The 23,281-nt window shown below is 38.7% G+C and overlaps 2 protein-coding genes across 4 annotated transcripts in view; both read left to right on the forward strand.

Annotated features, from left to right (window-relative positions):
• Positions 1-1,112: 1,112 nt before the first annotated feature.
• LOC144652516 (uncharacterized) overlaps positions 1,113-23,281 on the forward strand; it is a 42,536-nt gene continuing 20,367 nt past the window's right edge. For 2 of the 3 annotated variants that reach the window (XM_078512541.1, XM_078512542.1), the window contains exons 1-4: positions 1,113-1,502; positions 3,482-3,929; positions 4,660-4,779; positions 6,205-6,376. In XM_078512541.1, the coding sequence (XP_078368667.1) occupies positions 1,206-1,502; positions 3,482-3,929; positions 4,660-4,779; positions 6,205-6,376 (1,037 nt within the window). In that variant the 5' untranslated portion in view covers positions 1,113-1,205. The remainder of the gene's footprint in view (positions 1,503-3,481; positions 3,930-4,659; positions 4,780-6,204; positions 6,377-23,281) is intronic. The other variant, XM_078512543.1, reaches the window with a different exon arrangement.
• Positions 19,159-21,177, forward strand: LOC144647929 (uncharacterized). The gene is made up of 2 exons (XM_078507602.1): positions 19,159-20,551; positions 21,134-21,177. The coding sequence occupies exons 1-2, from the start codon at positions 19,159-19,161 to the stop codon at positions 21,175-21,177; spliced, it is 1,437 nt and encodes a 478-aa protein (XP_078363728.1).

The following is a 23,281-nucleotide window of genomic DNA, read 5'->3' on the forward strand; positions in this document are numbered from 1 at the left end:
ACCATATGATAAACAGTTTCGGTCCTCGGTCCAAAAAAGCCAGGTCTGAATAGGGTTTAGCTTTTCGACCCATCTCTCGGATCTACTGTATGTGGGGGGGGGGGGAGGAGGGAAGAGGGGGAGGGCAAGTATTCTTTCAGAAAGGGACAAGTTAGGGGGTTGTTAGATTCTTAAATGGTGTTAATTTCGTGACGTTTGGTGTACAAACTTTGTCGCCAGCACAAACAAAAATGCCTTAGGTTACCTCCAGACCCAGACATTTCGTCAGATTTATAGCAAGAAAGTTTTTTTCGTGCTTTCTAGCTCGTATTTCTTTAGTAACACCATGGCTACCCCAATCGACTCAACATATCCATAGTGTTGGTTTGTAGAGCTTTTGAAAAATTTCTGCCATGTATCAGGGTACGTAAAGTCAGCATTAGCAGCAAACAAACTGCTTGTTCCTTCATTCTTCAGAGATTTATGTTCCAGAGTATCCATGGCAAAAAGGCTTTGGAAACTTAGAAGTTGTATGACGTCAACACTGATGAAAAAGTCGATGAGCCTTGATGAACAAACACTGTTTCGAAATTTTCCGCGAAAAAAAATGCAGTGTCTCTTGGGTTGGCGGAAAAATAAACTTCGTCTATTCGGTATGCAGTCGACGGCCGTTCGGATATTATCGTAGCCACGAACGTGTTCAAGAACGTCGGTTTTACGTTTGGAGCCGGCTCCATACTTCAAAATGTCCAATGCACTTTTCCTGCGTTTGATGCTACTAGGTTTTCAAACACGGTCAGACCTACAATTGTTATTTTTATTAGCATTTATCAAAGTCGATAAGAGATAAACGTGAAGATAAATGTCCTGATAGACCGTTTGTAAAGGGAACGTAAATAGCCGCCTCGTTCGGCGTAGTCGAACAGCAAAGTTCGACTCTATTATTCTCACTTGTATATTATTCTTACGACAACACTTCATTATAATTACCATTCTCAAAATAACAAACGCCTGCATTTCTAAGAAGAATCAAGTGCATTACAGACACTGTGTATGGCGTTACTGAATAAACCGAATTGAAGTGGAATGACGAACGAACCCAAAGGTCAGGAATGACGTCACGTCATTTTGGAGTAGGGAGATTAGTGCTAGGCAATTCAACTCCAACGCCAGCGAGGGATGTTTTCAATCCTTCGTTCCCTCTTGCACCTAGGGTAGAAACCACTATGTCTGATCCTAAATTCAATCCTGAAAAAGGTCAAGCTGTAGTTATTTCCTTACCGAGATATCATGATCAAGGACATACTTCGCTCGTGATTTGCTTGAAAATTTGCTGTGATGAAAACAAGGAAATCGCTGGTGTTTCAGGAAAACCAACTCGTCTGTATGACGGAGATGGTTCACATATTTGGTCCAATGAGAAGTTGATAGACAACAATATTCAAGTTGGATCGATAATTTCGTACCGGCTCCACAAGAGTTACAAAAATCGACGTTACTTGAGCAACACAGGAAAGAAGCTGGTAAGTCTTGTTTCTGCGCGCTATTGAACGCCGGCCACGCGTACGCTGGCTACACAACTCTCAGTTGTCCGTTCGAGAGATCAATTGCTAGAAGAGACCAATCTTATGAATGAGGACTTTTTAAAGTGCACTTTCCACGCGAAATTATAATTTGAAAAGTATTATAAAGTCCTACTAAGAGAATTATGGACACAACATATTTAAAAGCTTAGAACATGTTTGTGGGGTGTCATAGATCAAATAACTTTTAATAAGTGTAAAAAAGGAACCTCGTGTATATTTTTCGGATTTAATTGTGCAAAAGGCTAATATTATCGACATGATTTTCAAATATATTTTTTCATCACTGGAATATTACAGCCGTAAGGGACAGGTTCGTTCTAGAATTATCGGGATAAATTGCTATTGTAATCCGAGCATAGGTGTTATCAATCGAAACATGTACTCGAGCCGAAGGAATACGTTTATTATCGTGGTAAGTCGTAGACCATCATAGTGCCAGAAGATTACTAACATAGACGAATGCAGACAGATACTAGCGAGGAAGAAACTGTGTTTCTATTGTGCTACGCCAAATCATCCTGCGGCAGAATGTTTCAGAAAGGCTTCCTGTCAACATTGCCACAAACGTCATCGCAATTAGATTTGCAACTTAACACAAAAGGGAGACCGTACCGTGACAGCAGACATTGATGACAGCTAACCAAAATAATGAGGTCATTTTGTCAGTGATAGTCACGAGCTAAAAGATACAGGGACTGAAGGATTATACGCTTCTGCGAAACTGTTAGATCTGCTTAAGAAGAAACCAAGCGAGACCAAAATGAAACGTGGAGACATGCTAATTAGCTCGCGAGTGATAAAGCTTGAAATGTTTGATGTAGTTGTGGAATCTCCAGACAAAGTAAACATAGCGGAAGCGAACATCAACATTTGAAGGGAATCAAAATAGCAGATCTTGACACCTAAAAAACGACTTACAGTGAATGTTGTGCTAGGGCGTGGTGAATATGCTCGGCTCAAAACTAAACAATTAACGATTATTCGCCCAGATTCACTGAGCCTGAGGCGATTAATTGTTTTAGTACTCGTAATTATCATAGATTAGTGGAGTGCGTTCGAGTCAATTCTGTGTGCCTTAATTCGCCCGCTTTACACGATTGACCTCCACAATTCGCCTGGCATGTCAAAATCACACATGATAGAATTGCGCAACTGAGCCGTCGAGCCTAAAAACAATTCGATAGATTTACAGTGTCAATAGATTTCTTGTGTGGCACAAAAAACCAATTTAATACAACGACTGTGAATCAATTTACACTCACACACACTAAATTAGCTGAACACTGGATACTAAAATGCTTTGCTGGTGCTGCATGGCAAATGTCTGCACAAAAAAAAAATTCTGTTTTTCTGTAGCATTTATTCTTTGGTTGAGGATGGTTCAGGTTATCTATATTTCACATTTTTGTTGCTTGTTCGTTTTGCTGGCTGCCTTTATGTCAACAATAAAAGTTAGGTGTCAAAATTGATCTTTTTTTTACGGCCGCAGTGCCGCATCCTTTCTGTACATCTTTGAGGTCTTTCATCTGGTTATAAAGCAGTTTCTTCTTGTTTCCCACTTACAAATAAATTATAGAAATTATAGAAATTCTTAGGTATAGCCCCCGGTCACCTTTTAGTCCGCAATAACATCCGGTTTTTTACCGTTTGTGTAATGAAGTAATAAAATTCGCATACAATATGTTAATTAACTAGCCGACCAATCAGCACTCCTTTTCGGATTCTGGACAGATTTACGTCATCAGTATGGAATTTCTGACCGCGAATCACAGACGTCTCTCTTCGCGTTTCGCACGTAGTAGCGGGAGCGAATGAGAGGCGGCTGTATTCGCAGGCTAACTGACTGACTGACTGACTGACTGCTTATTAATTTATTTGTAATCAATATTTATTGTTTCCGTTTTGTTTGTAAACAGGAGACAAGCAAAGTTCTTTCATTACTGCACTTCAAAGACGATAAGAGGCAATTGCCTGGTAGAGTGGTATGTCGCAGTATTAAAGACGCATTTTCAGATGCAGTGATTACAGAATCAAAAGAAGTCTGTCAAACATCTAAAACCCCCTTTTCTTGTTGCCTGATCAGCATTTCCCGTGCTTACGTTGTGGGTTTCAGAATTGTGATTGTAACACAATTAGGTGAGGAGGTAAATTTGAGCAACCACAGTGTTATCCATGGTCCAAATTTAACCGAACCAATCATTTTACCGGTTCAAGACCCAGTGTCGGAAGAAGACGTTGGGGATGTTGTTCTGGTTGGTTTTGAGTCAGAACCAGCAGAAAACGGCACATACCAAGCATTCTGTGAAGGAATCCTTCTTCGCACAGCTCAAAGCACACAAGTCCACACCGAAGGCATCTTACCTGGTAAATAAATTTAAAAAAAATAATAAATAAAAACTTTCTTTAAATGTAAAAGTGATTAGCTTAACAGCCAATGAAGGATTACTGTGATACCCAGATAATAGCTGGTTAATATGGACACCAAAGGGACACAAAAAGTGTCAGTATTATACTATGAGATGAGAACCTGTGAAAAACCTTTAAAAAATTCCGTGAATGTTCTGTCATACCGGATCGCCCTGTAAAAAAAAAAAACAAAAACAAACAAAAACAAAAAATAAACCTTTCAAGTTTGTATGTGCTTAAATTTGTTCAAAAATCACAACATTCATATTTTGTGAAAAAAACCCTGAAAGTATGTTTATTTTTCACAGGATTTTTCACAAGTTTTTGCCCCTGTGAAAATTGCCCTGTTGACAGTTTATTAGATTTCAAAGGTTTTCTCACAGGTTTTTCACAGGTTATTATCCAATAGTGTTATCTGGGTGTCCGTATTAAGCGGACTCTGAGAATGAACGTTGCGTACACATGTTTTATAGAAACAAAGACTAAAACATGAAAAGCAACGATTTAAAAGTAACAGAACGTTCTCTATGCTTTAAAATTTTAGATACCTACTGTCTTGAACTTTTTCTTAATTTGAAGTAATGTTGTGCATTAGAAGTGATTTAGAATATCATGACGTTTCTCTTTTAAGAGAACATCGAAGTTTGTTTTGCACTTACCAAAAGAGATATGATGTCTTTTGTTAAAGGAGATCAAGATATGTCTGATATGTCAGTTGGGTCATCGTCTTCTGCGTATATGTCACATTTGTCAGTTGCCTCACTTTCTCCTGGATCTCCTGATGAAAAGCAACTGAAACCATCTAAAGGTGATTAAATAACTGCTTTTAGTTTATAAAATAACTCAGATACTACGCCTATGTACTATTGTACCATTGTACCGGTAGTTTATAAAATAACTCAGATACTACGCCTATGTACTAAGTATTATTGTACCGGTAAATGCGGTCATGTCGCTTCCCGACGTGACCGCACTACGCTCGATTACGCATAAGGACGAAGAATTAACAATAGTTTAATGTCTTCTTTTGGTCTTTATTTGTTGGTTAAAACGGAGGATATGATTCTCGTAAATGATCATTGTGAAAATTTACTGAGGGTGGATCACAAAAATGAATTTTCCCGCCCACCAGAGTTAAAGCGAAGGAACTAGAGAAAAGAAACGAAAACGCAAAGATAAACATATAAGAAGGAACACAATAAACAGGTCCGCTTTCACCGAACTGGAGATATATTTTAAACATAGATATCGTTCCATGCAACATTTACTAGGAAATGTTATTTGAAAGGAATAAAAAATGCATCGAATTCATTTATTGGACCGCCCTGTAAAAAAAAAAAACCTGTCAAGTTTGCATGTGCTTAATTTGTTCAAAAATCACAACATTCAGGTCCAGTGAAAAAATATGGTTGTTTTGTCACAAGATTTTTTCACAGGTTTTTGACCCTGTGAAAAGTGCCCTGTCAACAGGTTTTCAAAATTTCACACCATGTGAAAAACCAGTGTGAAAAAAAAACATATGAATGCTTAGATTTTACATGTTTTCTCATAGGTTTTTCACAGGTTCTTATCTAATTATAATAGTCTTTTATGGGTGTCCGTATTAAGAGGACTCTGAGAATTAACGTTGCGTAGACATATTTTATAGACACAATGACTAGAACATAAAAAGCAACAGGTTTTTTTTATAAAAAAAAAACAAATTGCACGATTTGTTTACATTCATTAGCGTTCTGGCTTGATTTTGTATCAATTTCTGTTATTTTCTGACTTTCTCAGAAAATAGTAAGGAGAGTTCCTCCTTTTTTTTTTAAAATTAAATCAAGATGGCAGCTCTTATGGCGTCATAAAACGCTATACGACGTCACAGCCAACAAAATCTGTGTCATCTTGTAGAGTTAGCTAGAGACTTTGTACTTATTGCAAAAATTTTGCTACACATTTACAAAATGAAAAACCACCCCGCCCCCCCCCCCACCGCCCAATCCCCCGCCCCTTCTTGTACCACGGTGAGGGTATGAATTTGTATATACGTCCAAGGGCTAAGATCATTGAGTACCTTAAAGTTATTGTATTATTATTTTCTCGAGATACTCGCCATTCTCCCAAGCAATTTGATACTTAGTAGTCCAATATATTATCGAAAAAGTCAGAAACACAGAGAACGTTTCCCTTGTCTGTCTATATCCTTCAAACAAATATCTGAACACATTTTATTAAATTGTTGCAACAGTGAGCATTGGCCCAGAAGCTTTATCAGAAGGTGCAATTAAAACTGAGACTGGATCAATGGACCAGATGGAGAGTGCATCACACTACAAGTCAGAAAGCAGAATAAAGGTTGAACTATCACATGATAGACTGGAGACCGTGTCAGGAACTACGTTGGGCGACAAATCAGAGAGGTGGTTTTCTTTCAAATTGTTTTTTACTCCTTTTTGGTCAATGGTAACTACAAGTTTCATCTTTGAATCTGTCATAGGCACTTTGCCATTTTCTTTTTCAAACTAAAGCACTTTATAATATTTATCCAAATACAATGACGTTGTGTATTACCGTGGAATGTTGCAGAAGTTATGCAAATATCGGGAAACCTGTCAAATTCTAGAAACACTGTCTCACTTGCTTGTTGCGACACTTCAATCAAGAAACATACCAAAATTGAATAGAGTCTACTTTTTATATGTTGCACTCTTGTTCTAAACAGTTTGAAATGAAGAAATACAACCAAATTCTATATGAACTTTTTTACTTGGCTCTTAGCTTAAAAGGAGATATTAACGAAAAAAAAGCTCATCAAGATCATTTAAGTGCGACTTTCTCCAAAAATCAACTAATATCGCCTTTCGCCGGCACAAATTGGACAAAATCGATTTCGCTCATATTTTGCCCATAGATAGGTCCTAGTGAGAAAGCAAACGGACTGCAGTTAGTTTTTCCTAATACAGCTTCCTTTCGAAGAAATATGCAAAAAAAGATTTTGCCCCAATTGGGCTTAAAATCCACTTCCGGTTTGACTGATTTTATTGAAAGTTTGATCGCCTTGCGCGTTATACTGCAGCTGTTTATTGATATTTCAATAATATTTATAATGTAATTAGGTCTTTATTGTATGACTTTGCGAAAAATGAAACAAATCGAGATTAATTTTTAGCCTGAAACGGGGATAAATTCAAAGGCAAAATTGGAAAATGAGTAGCGAGCGAAATTATGCAGTAAACCTCTGCCATATTTTTCTATGTGCGATAACTTAAAATATCGTAAAAACAATTTTTAATGGGTTAACTAGACACTTATCTAATAGGATATCCAAAAAAATCTCTGGGGAAAAGGTTTTTAGTGGCCCGCTTTGGCCTTTGTTTATCACTAATTTTGCCGTAAATCAGCTCAAATGTAAAGAATTGCATGACACTGCTTGTCACAATACCCGTAAACAGTTTCACAATTTCTGTATTTTAAATAATCTAATCATTTAAAATACACGAAAAGGAGTAGACGTCACATGCCGATTGTAAATGGGTACTTAAAGTAAAACCTTTACTTGCTATATTACCCTATAATGAATATATGTTTAACCTATCATTGAGGTGTTGCTTTTCCTGCGAGCTGGCTGTGCTGTTTACTACTCTTCAGCTGAAATTAAAAACAAGGCGAATGTACCATGTTTTGTCTGCTCTTAAACACTTGAAAGTGCACTTGAAAGTGTATCTACCTTTAACAAGACAATTCAGAAGAATTCAAACGGGCTCAGTTATAAGATCTTTATTTTTCATGCACCCATCATGACGGAGAGTGTCACTGGGCGCTTTGCTATATTGGAAATAATTGTCGTTTCTTTTATAATTCATAAGATAATGCTCAAAACAACGAATAGGCATACTAGGTTCACATTGAAAAATGCCCCTACTTTCACAACGTTCGTTTATTCATGATCATTGTAGGGTATTAGTTTTTAGATCTAGTGTTATTTTTGTTCTAGTACAGTTCGCTGAAAGTTAGTATTTTCAAATATATTTACGTTAAATCGGTAGACATGTAATTCGGTCTACTGGTGAATCCAGCGCAGACGACCAGTTCTTCATCTTTTGTTACAAAACTGACTATTTTGTTCTAAAATCAGTGCCAACTAGACTCCACCTCCCACTCCATTTAAAGAAACGAAAGGCGAATGCCCACCTCCCTTCCTGTTGTCAGGCCACTGATGGCGGTTTCAGTTGCATAAGCCGATAAGGCAATTGTTTTCAATGTAAAGCTTGCCAAAAAATCTTATCCTCTTTATGGAGAGCTATAGTTTTGTTTGTGCCACTAAAAATGGGCAAAACGAGGTGAGATTATTGCAACAACTGACTGCGGCAAATCAAAGGCCGGAAGGGAGGTTGAGAAGGTTGGGGGGGGGGGGGGGTGGAGGGGAGCTTGCAGGGTGGGATTTTAAAATTTTTCAACAACGTACATGTATGTAAATTATGCGATTACTGCTCTTACTTAAATAACAATAATCGTTTCCACCAAATGCTGGTATAATGAATTTGTCAATGCTTAAATATTGGATGGAGAGCAGACGACGTATTCACTCATAATTATCCATTGAACGCTTTTTGCGGGTTATCGTATCCCACCCCGCTTATAGGAAAGGAAATTCAAAAGCCTGTCTTCTTCGCCGCTCCTTTGCCCTGTTCCTTTTGTTCCCCTTTTGCTGCCTATAGGTAATGGTTCCAGTTGCATGAGGGTGATTTTTCAATGTGAAACGCCACTAAGCGCTCTAAGTCTGTTTTTAAGGGCTAAGTTTCGAAGATAAGAAAACTGAAAGGAGTAGGGAAAGGAGGGGGCTTATTGCTGAGCCCATAACGAGGGCTGAAAATAACATTTTATATCAAGTGTCACTGGAGCATTTCTCAGAATTTTGTTAAAGGATCCCTGTGCTGTGCCCAAGGGAGATACTGGGATTTCAAGTGACAGAAATGATGGAAGGGTTTTGGGGGGGTTGAAATTTTTAATTCTGGGAATTGTTTGTCTAGGAAATTTTTTAAAAGTATATTATGGGTGTTCTGAATAAAGAAGGGATTTTTGGGGGAATAAAAATCAATCTAAACATTCGTGGTGGTGCATTGGTTGTATAGTTTCGCGAATAAATGTTAAAAGCGGGTTTAAGGGGGACTAGCAGTTCCCACTTTTAAGCAGTTATGACTGACAACTTCGTCTTGTTCCAACTTCTTTAATAATCACTACACTCAGGCGTAGAACCTTTACTAACAATGATGTTCACAATTCTCTCTTGTTTAAAACAGCTCGCTCTCTTTTAAAGTGGCCAGCTTTCTAGCTGTCAATCCCTGTCAAAACGTCAAATTTGATGTATCTAAGCTTACGTAATGACTTGCGCAGTTAGTTTCCGTTGTAGTACGACTGCGCCTTTAAGGTAAACCTTCGAGCTAATTGCGATGTCGAAAACGCTTTTCTTTCCAAAATTTCGTTACGAACCAAACGTGAACTGGCCAAAATAAAACAGCGCGAGCAATATAAAAATTACAAACATTGTTTTTCTACAACAAAAACAGTTACAAGTAATACACAGTCCAGATTGTCCTAATATATTAGGACACGGCCAACTTGTCTCTCGACCAATCAGAAACCGCCTTTTGATTCGCGGATCGTGTATCAAAACAAAGCCTCGCTTTTCAAAATGGCGACGAACGCAGAACTTAGCGCCGGTTTCCCGAGTTATAATGCCGCATTCTTGACGTATATTTGCAGAATACAAATATACATTTTTTCTCTGTAAGAAATCTTTCAAAAATGCCAGTGCTCGAGTCTACATTATCACACTAAGCATTGCCCTTGAGGGCGAGGAGCATCAAGAAAACTACCACGCGCCGATCGATCGATAGCCCATTTCGGATATTAAACTGTCTCAATCATTGAAATGCAATCAAATAATCGGGTAAGTAATATTGTCCCGTATTTCCCACTACAGCTGCAAGATTTGTTTAACTGAAAAAGGTGAAATATTTTCGTTCCGTAACAACAGATTTGTATTGGTTTGCCATTGGATCGAACATCTTGCACGTTCGACAATAAATTGCTCTACTCGTGTTAATTTATTTTTCCACTCATGTCAGCTTATTGAAATTCCCGGGTACATTTATCTTTGAACAATAAAATCGAACCTTTCTCTGGCATTTGTGGCTCATTACATTGGTAAATAAAATGATAAAATAAATGAATCTGTTTTAAAAGTGATTATTTGTAGCTTTTTCAAAATGCAAATGTTCAGTAGGCAGAGTAGGGTGCACAGATATGGCCATACATTTGTGAATGCAGGAGTGTTATGCATGTACTCCATTTTCCACAAAAATTACTTTATCTTTGTACACATTGTCTTGCATAAAGGGAAAATATTTATTCAATACAATAGCTCATCAGGAGTGTATCAATACACTGATTTCTTTCTTTTTTACAACATCAACTGAGTGCTATTTGGTGGACATTGAAATAATTATGCACTAAAAAATTGTGAGTATTGTTTTTTTGGCATGTCTTATATTACCCCCAACTGCATGCAGTCAATATGCCATAGATAAAAAATTGCTTGGATGGCTTGTTGTGTTCCAAGGTAAGGTGAAGACTGTAAGGTGTGCTCTGACCCAAGTTAAAGGTGGCCCATACTACTGGAGCTTATCCCGGTTTCTGATCTGTAGCATTTAGCGACTAGGCGTGTTTTTACTCCCCAGAATGGGATGCTAGTCCATCGAAGGTTACCCCAGCAGTAAATAAACTAGCCCGGGCTCGGACCTGGACGTTCAATTCGCAGTCCAACATCTGGCTGTGTTGTACTAAGGTTATCTCGACGAGGTACAATATAGTACTTTGAATCCATTTACAGATCCACCAAAACAAATGTAAAACAAAAATATTTTGCAAATCAACACACTCAAACTTTTAAGATACACAAATGCAAAGAGGTGTGGGCTGGAGATGATCATTACCCAGAAACTTGTACAAAACATAAAACTATCAGTCAGATCGAGAGGAAAAAATCAAATTTATTCTCATGTTTCATTAAGTGAACATGTGCATCAATTTTTTGCCATTTAGCAACTGCCAGACCTGCGAAAAATAAAATACATCTACATTAGAATTTAACAATTTTGTACAAATATTGCAATGGAGGATGATAGGGCAGAACAGCTGATAGGCAAGTCTGTCTTATAATGCATGTTCGAGCCTAGTGGTCCATGAACAGATAACACTGTTGCTTATCCCACTTTCCACACTCTTACGTGACTGGCCATGGTTGTTTTGGGAGGTGGTTAGGGGGATTTTGGAATAAATTATTCTATGAACCTTTCAAGAGTGATGTCTCTCCATAAGTGGTCAAAGATAAACATTGTAAGAATATCTCAACAAGCAAATTGGTGTTTTACAAGTGAGAATTTAAGAGTGATTGATCTCGTTTGTATTATGCATTCTTCAAAATTCAATTTGGTTCACATTTGAACTTGCCATGGTATATAAAGATCCATATAATTAACACAAGTGGAAGTTTTTATAAAGAATGAACCAAATGAGCTAAATAATACAGCCTACTCCTTTCCTATGGTCGTTTCAAGTCCTTCCAGTGCCAAATTGTCTGATGAAATTCTTACATACAGTTGCATGCCCCGCAGATGAGGTTTACAACCCGGTCAATTCGTGCAACATGAAAGTTTTCTATATCCTTTATCAATACTCAAAACAATTCCCTGTCATTTCCGTAATTGTTGCTGAACAACAGCTGCTAACGCATAAATGGCCGATGTTTCATACAAATACAGTGGCCTGGATATATTTACGTTAAGACTGGCATATTTTCAAAAAGAGTTTACTAAAAATCAGGGTTGTTTACTACCTCAGACTTTTGCATAAAGACACATAAACAACACTTCAATCGAAAAAAAATACTACCAGCTGAGTAAAAAATGGGTAAATGCCAAAAATAAAGGTTAGATTTTACATACCTTGAATAACGAACAGGAAAATGGCGTCATTAATCGCGGTTTTCCGTCGAGATACTTGAAGAACGCAAACGAGCGAACACTCAAAATGGCCGCCGACGCTTCCTGTCTCTGTTACGCCAAAAAAGTCCCGGATTTACACTGTTTGGAGACTGGAAACAAAGGATTTCTTTTGTTCTTGGCGATTTGTACAAATGGCCGCCATCTTGGTCGATAACAATAGCTCCGTGACGTCACAGTTGTCCTAATATATTAGGACAATCTGGACTGATACAGTTGTACAGTTAGAGCTGAAAATAGGTTTTCTTGTTTACAAAGTTCAAACAACAACTTTTCCACTAAACTCGAAGAAGAAGGGGCGTGTTATTCGGTAACTACAGTCCGACCCCTTTCCATAAATGAATACTAAGTTGTTTACGAGTTCAGAGCAGTCGTTTGTACAAGCCGAATTTAAAAGAATACTTACGTACATGGTTGTTCAAACAAGGGTGTACAAAAATGAATAAACATTGTACAATAGTTGAAAAGGTTCTTTGTCACTTACAGAACGTGGGAAAATAAGGTCAAGGTTTCCTGCTAGAAAAATATCACCGAATACAGTGTATAAAACAACTTAAGGTCAGAAAACAAGTTATTCCAGGAAAGAATCCGTGGTTGACCAATCTACGGTCAAAAAGGTCAAGATTTATTTAATCATAAATAAGCAAACAAGTATGTCCCTTGTTCTTAAAACAATGGCTCATAGTGTAGGTTACCTAGGAATGAATAAATATTATGAATTTACTTTGTCGTTCAATAGTCAAACAAAACTGTTTTCCGGCAAGTATCTCACAAGAAACCTTGACTCTCGTTACAAAAAAACACACACTAGATAAGAAAGATAACTTCAACCAAAATTGCACTCAATTCAAACATTTCCAAAAATCAGTATATAATTGATACCGTAATCAAAGATGAAATACCTAAGTGTTTGATGATAAAAATAACTCCACAAAAGGTGTCAAAAGAAATGAATTTATTACGTGAAAATTTAAAATTTGTAATGCAAAACAACCGTTCAAAAACCTCGACTTTTTATGGTTTAACAAAAGTACAAACGAATGTTTTTTACTGATGATTAATCTTGAACGATGGTGTTCCAGTCCTTTGCTTTGCATATAAACTCGAGCGTTCCCCCTGAGTTTCCATTTTTTTCTTTGTGTTACCATCATTGTCCCTTTCTGGAAATCTAATGGACAGAAATTCGGCATGGGATATTTTCAGGGTAAATTTTTTTGTCCAGATATTTTTTAGAGTGTTTTTGGAAGCCCTCGGGGTTTTTTGGGGGGTTCCATTATCCACGTTACTTGAAATGCCAAGTACCCTCTCCCCCCACCCACTCGAGGTGCTGTGCATGTCTGTTATGTTTCCATTGTCCTAAATAAAGCAGCTTTGCACTTGCTAAGACCATTATGGAATTACTTTTAGAAAAGGCCTTTTTTGCATTTTTTCTTATCCTGAATTTCAATTCTTTCATTTGACTCACTACTACTTCCTCCTCGTTATTTACGACGACAAGTGGAGACAGGTTCTCTGCTGCTAATTTTGACAGCTTCTCTTCTTCGGAAATTGAACACAAAAATTTCTCTGCGTGATCTGCACTGGCTGCACATACCTTATAGAAACAGAAGGAAAACTGCCAGACGTATTTTTATGTCGAAATGCCTGCATTCAGACAAGATGTGAGATGTCGATATCTACCTGATCCAACGGGAATCAAATGTCCCGTTCTTTTCATGATTAACTTGGAGAAGATTTTGTTTACCCCTTAAGCTTCCTTCGGCATTCGGACATTTTCCTCTGACGATTTTATGCTTTGGTATCTCCTGAGGGAACCTACATCTTTAGGTTCCTCTTGTCCAGCCGAGACCATGGGTTTAGCAGTCATTACGTCGACACTTTGAGAAGTGTAAAAAATCGTAGCTCGAGCAAGAATCAACTTTACTTCACTCTCCATATCATGAAACTCCCAGAGTGACTTGTGCTGTGCTATATTTTCAGTGCATGATAATAGCGAGACTTTCTCCGTAGGCTGATTTCTGTCGCTGCGATCAAAGGAGTACTGACTTTAAAAGAACAACAAGCATTCATCTTGTTTTATCCGCAAAAGCGAAGAGTCGTGTTTACCGATCGAAGTATGGAATTGGATAAGGACTTGTCATCAAAATAAAAATAATTTAATTATAAAATTTGCAGGTCGCAGACACTGGATTCAGGACTGATGCAAATATTGCGTTAAAATCTGGCGCTAATCATATTAGAAGCTTCAGGTCCTTGAAACGTACTATTCGGGCACAAAATACATAGAACTTTGCATAAAACTTAGAAAGGCAATGCTATGTTTTATCTGTCTTATACCATAAAATTGTTTAAAATTCTCAGTATTACCTTCAATGTTGATATATATTGGCCGTATACAATTCTCCCCATTTTTTATGCTTTATAGTTTTCTCCTTATAAGGACATGAATTGGAAAAAATATCGGCAATTTGAGACAAAAAGGAAACAACAACACATCAACAAACAACAACGACAACATCATCGCACTCGACGAATACTTATAATTTAATTGTTGCGCTGTTTCCTTCAGATCACGGAAAGAAATAAACCAAACAATATTGACTCGTTATTACGTAAAATAATTGAACTGAGAATGCTTCCTTTATACGACCGGTTTTGTGGATGATCGAATGATCAACAGCTTAAAACAACTATTAACACAGAACTGAACCATCTAGCATGTTGTGATCAAGAGCGTGTAGAGATCACGCAAAGGTTCCAGAAATGGCGAAGGGAAAAAATCTAATATTGCCTTTACCTTGTTAAATAGTTCACCACATGACTTGTTTCTTTGCATAGGTTGTTTGACGGAATTCTCACAAGAGCGTCAAACATGCATTGAAAACGATAATTTCATTCGCTGTTTACTACCAGCTGTGTCACGCAATTGCTGTCACGCAAAAACGGCAGATTATCGGCAAAAATTAGTGATAAATACAGGCCAAAGCGGGCCACTAAAATCCTTTTCCCCAGAGATTTGTTTGGATATCCTTTTAGATAAGTGTCTAGTTAACCCATAAAAATTGTTTTTACGATATTTCAAGTTATCGCACCGTATCAAGAAATGGTCTATTGTTGTGGCCATATAGGGTCACTTTTCGCTTGTAAAACAAAGCCTATTGTTATCAAAGTTGAAACGCATTTCTTGATACGCATAGAAAAAAATGGCAGAGTTTTACTGCATAATTTCGCTCGCTACTCATTTGCAAATTTTGCCTTTGGATTTATCCCCGTTTCAGGCTAAAATTAATCTTGATTTGTTTACACACATATATGATAGGAGTTTCGGCGCAAATAGCAACAACTCGCTCGGCTCGCATGCTCGCCTCGCTCCTTGTTGCTATTTGCGACCGAAACTCCTATCATATATGTGTGTGGCTGTCTCTGTCCTTGTCGCAGTGTTACAACCAAGCTTGTCTCGCTCACAAAAAAATTTTTTTTGCAAGAGCTTGAAATATGTGCGCCAGAAAAAATTCCTATTGAACAATTGCTCTTATTGAGTAAACGAAGATGGGAAGAGGGAGAACTGGAGAAATTAACTTGAATGTAAAGAAAAACTTGAAAAGATCTCGTGGAAAAGCGTTTACAACCTACAAAAAAACTAAAGAAAATGAAAAACAAATAACAATCTTTTTAACAGACGAGCTGATTGAAAAATTAAAAAAATTAGACAGCAGTGTTGTCGCAAACGTTTTAACAAGCTAAACAAGACTTGCACGCTCCGGTGAGTGCATAAATTATTGCAGCAACACAGAAAGTCATTGTTGTGACTTTGATTGCGTGGGTGTATTGCTGTCAAGAAACTGGAAACCCCGTTGACGTAATCTAATTGTTTTTTTTTTCATCTTGAATATTTTTAGCCGGAAAACAACTCAATCGGTGGGTGATTTATTCTGTTTTGCTTTTTCCATCGCCTCAACGACTTGATATGTTATTCTTCTGACATTCTTCTGCCAAGCAGGCTCAAAAAGTTCGGTGAAAATAAAGAAAATCGCATGGAACACAGCGATCATTTTGAAACTCTTCGTATGTATGTTTTGCGAGTTATGATAAATTAACGACAATATTCAATTTGACTAACATGTAAATATACCGTGAAATATTGAGCTAAGAACTTTCTAGCACATAAAAGAACAATATAAGATCACGGTAAGTTTATTCACCAAGCGTCATTACTATTTTTAGTTAATAGGTTATTTCCCGATGTAATGACGTCTTTTGTGACCAATCACAGTTAAAATTATAACTTTATATTATTCACATAAGCTTTTTTGTATTACACAAACAAGTATGGCCGATGTATAAAGACGTTTATCCAACCTTCTTCATCGAAAAAAGAGGCAAAGACACAGCTTACGGACATGAATCATTTGGAAACGACAAACTAGGATCTGATTATAATATTTTACATCAGCTATTCGTGCCTTCGCTTCGCGAAACCTAAGCAATTACGGACAACAATCAGATGCTTGGTAGTGAAGTTTGATCGCAAGGTAAAGTATATCGGATGCTTGTAGACGTTTTTCAAACCTTTTTCGATCAAAATTAAGAAGATTTAACTCAGTTTATCGACATGAATCATTTGTAGATGTCAAACGATAGCCTATACAACTAAAGCGTTTGCCAAACTTGACCAAAATTTGCCAAGTTACAAGCCAAAACACGTCATCACTTTGGAATGCAATCGGTTAGGCGTAACCCGAATTGACCAAAATCAGCCAAGTTCTCAAACTTGACAAAAATCGGCCAAGTTAAAGCCTAAACACGTCATCACATTGGAATGCCAATGGGTTACGCGTAACCCGGATTGAAAAAAACTTGCTAAGTTCACAAACTTGACAAAAACTTGTCAAGTCATCAAAGGACAGACGCCGCGTGGCCATGAGATGTCCGCCGTTGTCAAGGAACAATTTACCTTGGATACCGCGGCCATGAAATGTCCGCCGTTGTCAACGAACAATTTACCTTGGATACCGTGGCCATGAGATGTCCGCCGTTGTCAAGGAACTGTTTACCTTGGATACCGCGGCCATGAAATGTCCGCCGTTGTCAAGGAACAATTTACCTTAGTTACCGCGGCCATGAGATGTCCGCCGTTGTCAACGAACAATTTACCTTAGTTACCGCGGCCATGGGATGTCCGCCGTTGTCAAGAAACATTTAACTTAGCAACTGAATAAAATTATTTTACTTAACACACTTGTAATGTTTATTGATTGCTTCAGAGTAAAAAAAAAAATGACATCATTAAGCTATTTTTAGCGGCAATGTGTCATAATTGATATCACGTGCATTAAATCAAAAGAACAATGGTTTTGCACGTGTAAAACAATAGTATTTACATTCCTGTGTGCTTAGAACTCGGATTTAAGCACACTGGAATGTAAACAACTTACTAACGTCTAAAAATATCATTCGGGTAAACCCCCGACTTTGTACACCCACGCACACACACAAAAAAATTTGCATGTCGCGTTCAGACAAGCACCTGACTGTGAGTGTCACGTCACGCAATTTCACGCTTTCTGCTACAACTTTATTTTATTTTTCTGAACACTCAGATTAAATCCAGTGTTTATTTTTTCAAATCGGATTTCGACTCTGCTGATAGTCTTTTTTTAACCTATCTAATTCTTGTTTTTGAATTTGCTGTCTCAGTTTCTCAATGTCAGGCTGTGGGGATGACTTTTTTTGGCTTAAATTTTTTGTAAGGTGCCTGCGAACAGTCTCTTTGAGGGTCATGTAACGAGAATATTCATCCAAAATAATTTGAAACTCTTTGTCATCAACTTTATTGTCAATGAGAGCGGCAGAAACAAGTCTATTGACAGTTTCACGTTTGGCAACAGCAAGAGAAGTAATTTCATTATTTTTCATAATTTTTGGTTCAAGTTTTTTGCTTGCTCCGGTGAAAGCGGCTGACAAAACGCCTGTAATTGCAGCACATGCTGCGAGAGGAACGCTTACCGGAAAACCAACGACCGTTACCGCGGTGCCAAGACTGGAAGCAGAGAGAACACTGGACAAACCACCCATTGAAATTGCGGAATAATAGAAAACAGACTTCACCTTTTTATACTTTTTCAAAACAGCACGGTATTTTGCAACTTCTTTGTCAAACTCTGAACAAATTTGATTGATTTTTGTTAACCTAAAGTTTTCCGTTTGAGTTGGCAAAGCGGGATACAGTGTTTGTATTTCCGCGTGTTTTACGCTGTCTTCTTCGCGAACACCATAAGCAGGGGCACTCGGGAGCACATTTGCGGATGACATTCGGTCGTATACATAAAATTTTATTTTTGTATTTAATTTAATTTAATTCCATCTCATATGCAAGATTTAAGCCGTTAAAATCGAATGGATTTCCATTCTCATCTCTAATCGAAAGAGTCAGAGATGACACATGTTCATCAGCCGCAACGTCACGCAAGACATTGGGCTGTGCACTTTTGTAATTTATGTTTTCGTAAGCTTTTCCTCGTATGTCAAAACAAGCTAAAATGGAAGATGGTTTACCATTAAAAAGATTCTGTTCTCTGTCAACTAAATCACAATGTATGAAATAAGTTGTTAGAGAATTTAATCTTTTTATTTTAGTTTCCGGTTCCAAATGCCGCACATTATCGATTCCAAGAAGTAAATTAGACATATCTTTATTGAGAATTATTTTTTTATTCTTTTTATTTTTAATTACAAGCGGGGTGTATTAACATCTGTGGTCGTTTCAATACCATGTTCAGCCAATTTCTTTTTAAATAAGCTCACCAACATTTCGAGTGTGTAATAATCAGCCGCAAAGGGAACAGTTACCGTATTTTCTTTTGTATCTTTTTCATCTTTTACAAGGATTGTTCCATCTTCTTTTAGATTGAACCAAGAGTAGGGATATGAGATGACAGGAGCCGGATATAGCTCGGTTTAGGAATAGGATAATCGAAATTCACAGTGTGAGGATTTTTTGTTGTGGTGACAGTGAGCACAACCATTTTTTATAATTATCTTTTGAAAAATAAATCTTTAATATAAAAATGGCCCCGCCTATTCCGAGAGCTGATGACATTTCTCAATCAATTTTTCTTGATTCCAAAGAAAGAGATTTTATGAAGTGGATGAAAACCCCAGAAGCAACTAAAATTTCTGAAGCGGCAAAAAACAAGGCGTGGAAACCTTTTCTTGCAAAATATCCAAACGCTGAAAGAACAAAATTTAAAGCACAGGTTGAATTTACTTACAACCATACAGCAACGGCAGACATTTATTACAAGGCAGGGCAAGGCCATTTGATAAATGTTTTTGGCTCAGACAGCAAATATTGGAGCCAGGATTTGAAAAATGCACTCGGTGTGCAAAGCGCTGGAGGTATTCCACTACAGCTGACACCAAGTGGCGCAAAAGGCTTATCTTTGCCAATTCCCGCGGTTGGATTTCACGAAGCAGCACCGAGTTTGAAAAAAATATTTAACAGCAAAATTAACATCTACGTCACACCAGACCAATATTTCACAACGAAATTAAGAGAGATTTTTCAAAAAACAAAACTGAAGCATACATCAGGAAAAGAGTCAAAGAGGTGGCTTGCTGGCCCTAACATGAGCTACTGGCCGCAGCAACTAAACTTTGCTGTCTGGTGCGCGACAACAGGCAGTGGGATTAGTCGAGAGATTTTCGATGAAGAGCACTCAGCTCTCAGCTTGCCGCCGGTTGTGCGTAATTTTTACCTTTTTCACGTTTATTTTACAATCAGGCGAATATTGTTTCAGATGGGTGGAATTCAGAGCGTAAGCGCCTTGCCTGGCGACCCAACTTTTAGCCAGTTCGACAACAAGTACGACGTGGCTTCGTACAAAAGAATATGCGCTGAGTTCGGTGTCGACCCGTCAAGCGATTTTCGTTTCACAAGAGGCGCAAACCACGGACTGGGTGACGTTTATATCTGGATCACAAATATTGGTCCAAAAAATTCTGGAGCAAAATACCCCGATTACGATAAATTTTCGGATGAAGGCGGAACTGCAAGCAAAGGTAACTTGATTCAATACATCGAGCCAGACGACGCTGCATATGCACAGGCAGACTGGTTTTGTCCTAACGCCGCGGAAGGGTTGACCCAAGCAGGTTTGTCGAGAGTAAACCAGTCGATAGAAGCTTTTGTCTACTGTATTTTGGGTTCGCAGGTCAACGTTCGAAGTAGCATACTTGGCACAGGCGGCCGTGCAAAGGAAGCGCAAAGTGAGTTCCTCGTGTTGGTTGAAGACGCTATAAGGCAACCTGATCTGGCAAAGTCGGTCCAAAGGTACCAACTTGCAATTGACGAGGCCAAGGTTCGGCTTAACCTTGCCGTCTGCCCAGGTGCCTGGCTTATGCCAGCCAGGATGGTCATAAATACAGAAAGCGTTGTTGGTTACAACAACCAGCTTAAGCAGGCTGTAGGAGGAATGAAAGTTGGAGTAAATAATGATGTTAATACCTCCACAAAAAAAGTGGGCGCAACAAGTATGAGCGGGGGGCCATCAAAAGTTAATAGACCAACAAGTCATCCGTCAAACCCGATTCACAAAGCTGCAAAAAAAGAGCCGGCGCCACATACGCCTTCAGCGGGTACTGTGTCAAAAACAGATGAATCTCAGAAGCCAGACACTGAAGATACAGCACACGAAAAAAACAAGGCCTACCTTCTTGCTGGTGCCGTTATTGTTGCGTTTGCAGTCAGCCGCTTCGTTTTGTAACTCGCTCGATAAGAAAGATAGCAACACCGGCAATCAAAAGCCAAGCATTCTTGCCGAGAAAGCTAATCACCTGGCCGGCCGTTCGAAACACAAAACTGACAATCGCGCCAAGGAGGCCCGGCAGAATACCTGCAATTTTTTTGCCAAGTGTCTGAAGACCGTTACCAACACCTTTTGCTACATCTTTTAAACCGTTTGAGAGAGAACTCAGAATTACGCCAATAGTCGTGCCAACGGCAAGCAAAACTGCTGTGACTGTGAAGCCATATTTTTTGAAGATCTTTTTCACTTTTTCTTGTAAAGAAAGACCTTCCTCGAGTTCATCTTTTTCCCTTTGTATTTGATTTAGCGTCACTCTGTCTTCACGGGTTTTTGAACGAGCTCGTTCTCTGACAGATAGATCTTCATTTTCGTCATTAGCGATTTCTTCATTTTGTTGGATTCTTTCAATAACTTCTTGCTCTTCTTTTTCTTTTTGTGCAATTTGCTCCTCCCGTGTAACGCCAAGAAGTTCTTTTATTTTTTTTTTGGAAGTGAAGGATTTAATCTTTCTTCCCCGGTATTTTTGTCTTTGGTTTTTAAATAGTAAGGTTTCTCTGTTTTTCCTGTTATACTTTCATGCTGTCTTACTTGTAGTCTTCCTGTTTTGCTGAAACTCGCTTCAATTTCTGTAAAATTTACATTTGGATAAATTTCTTTCAACGCATTTTGCGCAGCATCGTATGTGTCACCCTCGGTGTGAACCTGTCTTCCAGAAACATCGCCCTCGATAAAAGAGGTTTCTGCAGTGCGTGAGCCGCGCTCAGGCGGCCTATTCATCGTAGTGGTTCTAGTTTGTAATGGTATTTGTTCGCTTGGTCCGGGCGTTGATGACCCTCCAGGTTGGAATGGGCCTGTTGTATCGCCGTCATCGTTGTCATTACGGTCGTTACGGTCGTCTGTATGTTCCAAAAGAGGATCTGTGTCACCAAAGCCACCGCTTGCTGCCATGTTATATTAAATAAATATATTTTTTAATTTAAATATACAATGGCTGCCGTGAGCGAAAGACACAGACCAACGTTCGAAGAGAAAACACCAAACGCGCTCAAGGCAGACAGAGTGCGACATCGCGTTACATTTAACCCGAATAAAGCGTCTCCAGAAGAAATTCTGAGAGTTGCTGTGCCAAAGCTTGAAGAGGGCGTCGTTCTCGTGCCAGGCTCCCTGGCTCTTGTGTTCAACTTGACGGTGAGCGGCCATGCCAACAACTTTCTCGTAAACAACGTCACCCGGGCGCTTGTCTCAAGGATGGTGGTCAGGTTTGCTGGAGAAACGCTGCAGGATACGAACGCTTACGACGTCTACAAACTTTTCGAGGACCTTTTTCTGCCGGTAGAAAAGCGCAGCAACATGTTTCTTGAAGGTATCCAGTCCGAGGATTTATGCAAAATCCGTTCAAACGCTGGTGACAAAAAAACCTCAGGAGTTGACGCGGAAAAGAAGCTGGCAGAAGTGTATGGAAGCAAGTATCGTATCCCGCTGGATCACGAGATTTTGAGAGACCATGGTGTGTTTTATCCGCGTGCACTCGCAGACGAGCTTGTCTTCGAGATAAAACTGAACAGTCCAAATGTGGTTGTAAGAGGAACAGATCCATCAAAACTTGGCTATGAGCTAACTGACATCCAACTCGAATACGAGGCTATTTATCACAAAGAACTTGCAAGAGAAGTAGAAAGCACTTACATTAACGGCAAAAGTTTCTTTTACGAGCATGTGCATAATTACAAAACGATCACAGTAAAAAAAGCTACTGACACGATCATAAACGAAAGCATTAACGTCCCAAAGCGCTCCTTGAAGGGACTTCTACTTCTTTTTGCTGAACCCCACGACGCAGGCGCAAGAGACCCAGAATCTTTCTTTAACCCTGACATAACAAATGTAAAAATCAGCGTGAACGGCGTTCCAAATAAGGTGTACAGTCAGGGCGTTGAAGGAAGAGACATGTGGGAGGAAGTTCTCAGGTTCTTTGGCAAACACGCAGACCAAAAAATCTTTAATAACGCCACAAAGTTTTATGCAGAAAAAAAGTTCGGGCTTTTCATTGACCTTCGCTCCATGAGCGACAACAACATGCACGGCAGCGGGCTCCGTTTGGCGAACACAAAGGATGGCGTAAATTTAGAGATACAGAGAACCGCCTCAGGATCAGGGAATGTCAAATGCTACATTTTCGCTATCGCTGATGCACAATTTTCTATTGTAAATAAAGAATTACAAAGTGTTGAGTATTAATATAGGTTTCTCAAAGCGAAGCATGGATCCTGCCAACATTCCCTTCAACGCTCTCATTGTGGGACCAACGAACTCAGGAAAAACAAGGTACGTGGTCAATCAGCTTTGTGGCCCTTTCCGAGGCAAGTTTGACTACATCGTGCTCATATGCCCGACGTTCGCGCACAACAAGACTTATTATCGCTTTGCTGAGGAAGATCTTCGGTTTTTTGTTTTA

This window comes from Oculina patagonica, chromosome 4 (genome assembly GCF_052425735.1).
Source record: "Oculina patagonica isolate OP01 chromosome 4, crgOcupat, whole genome shotgun sequence".
Lineage (NCBI taxonomy): Eukaryota > Metazoa > Cnidaria > Anthozoa > Scleractinia > Oculinidae > Oculina > Oculina patagonica.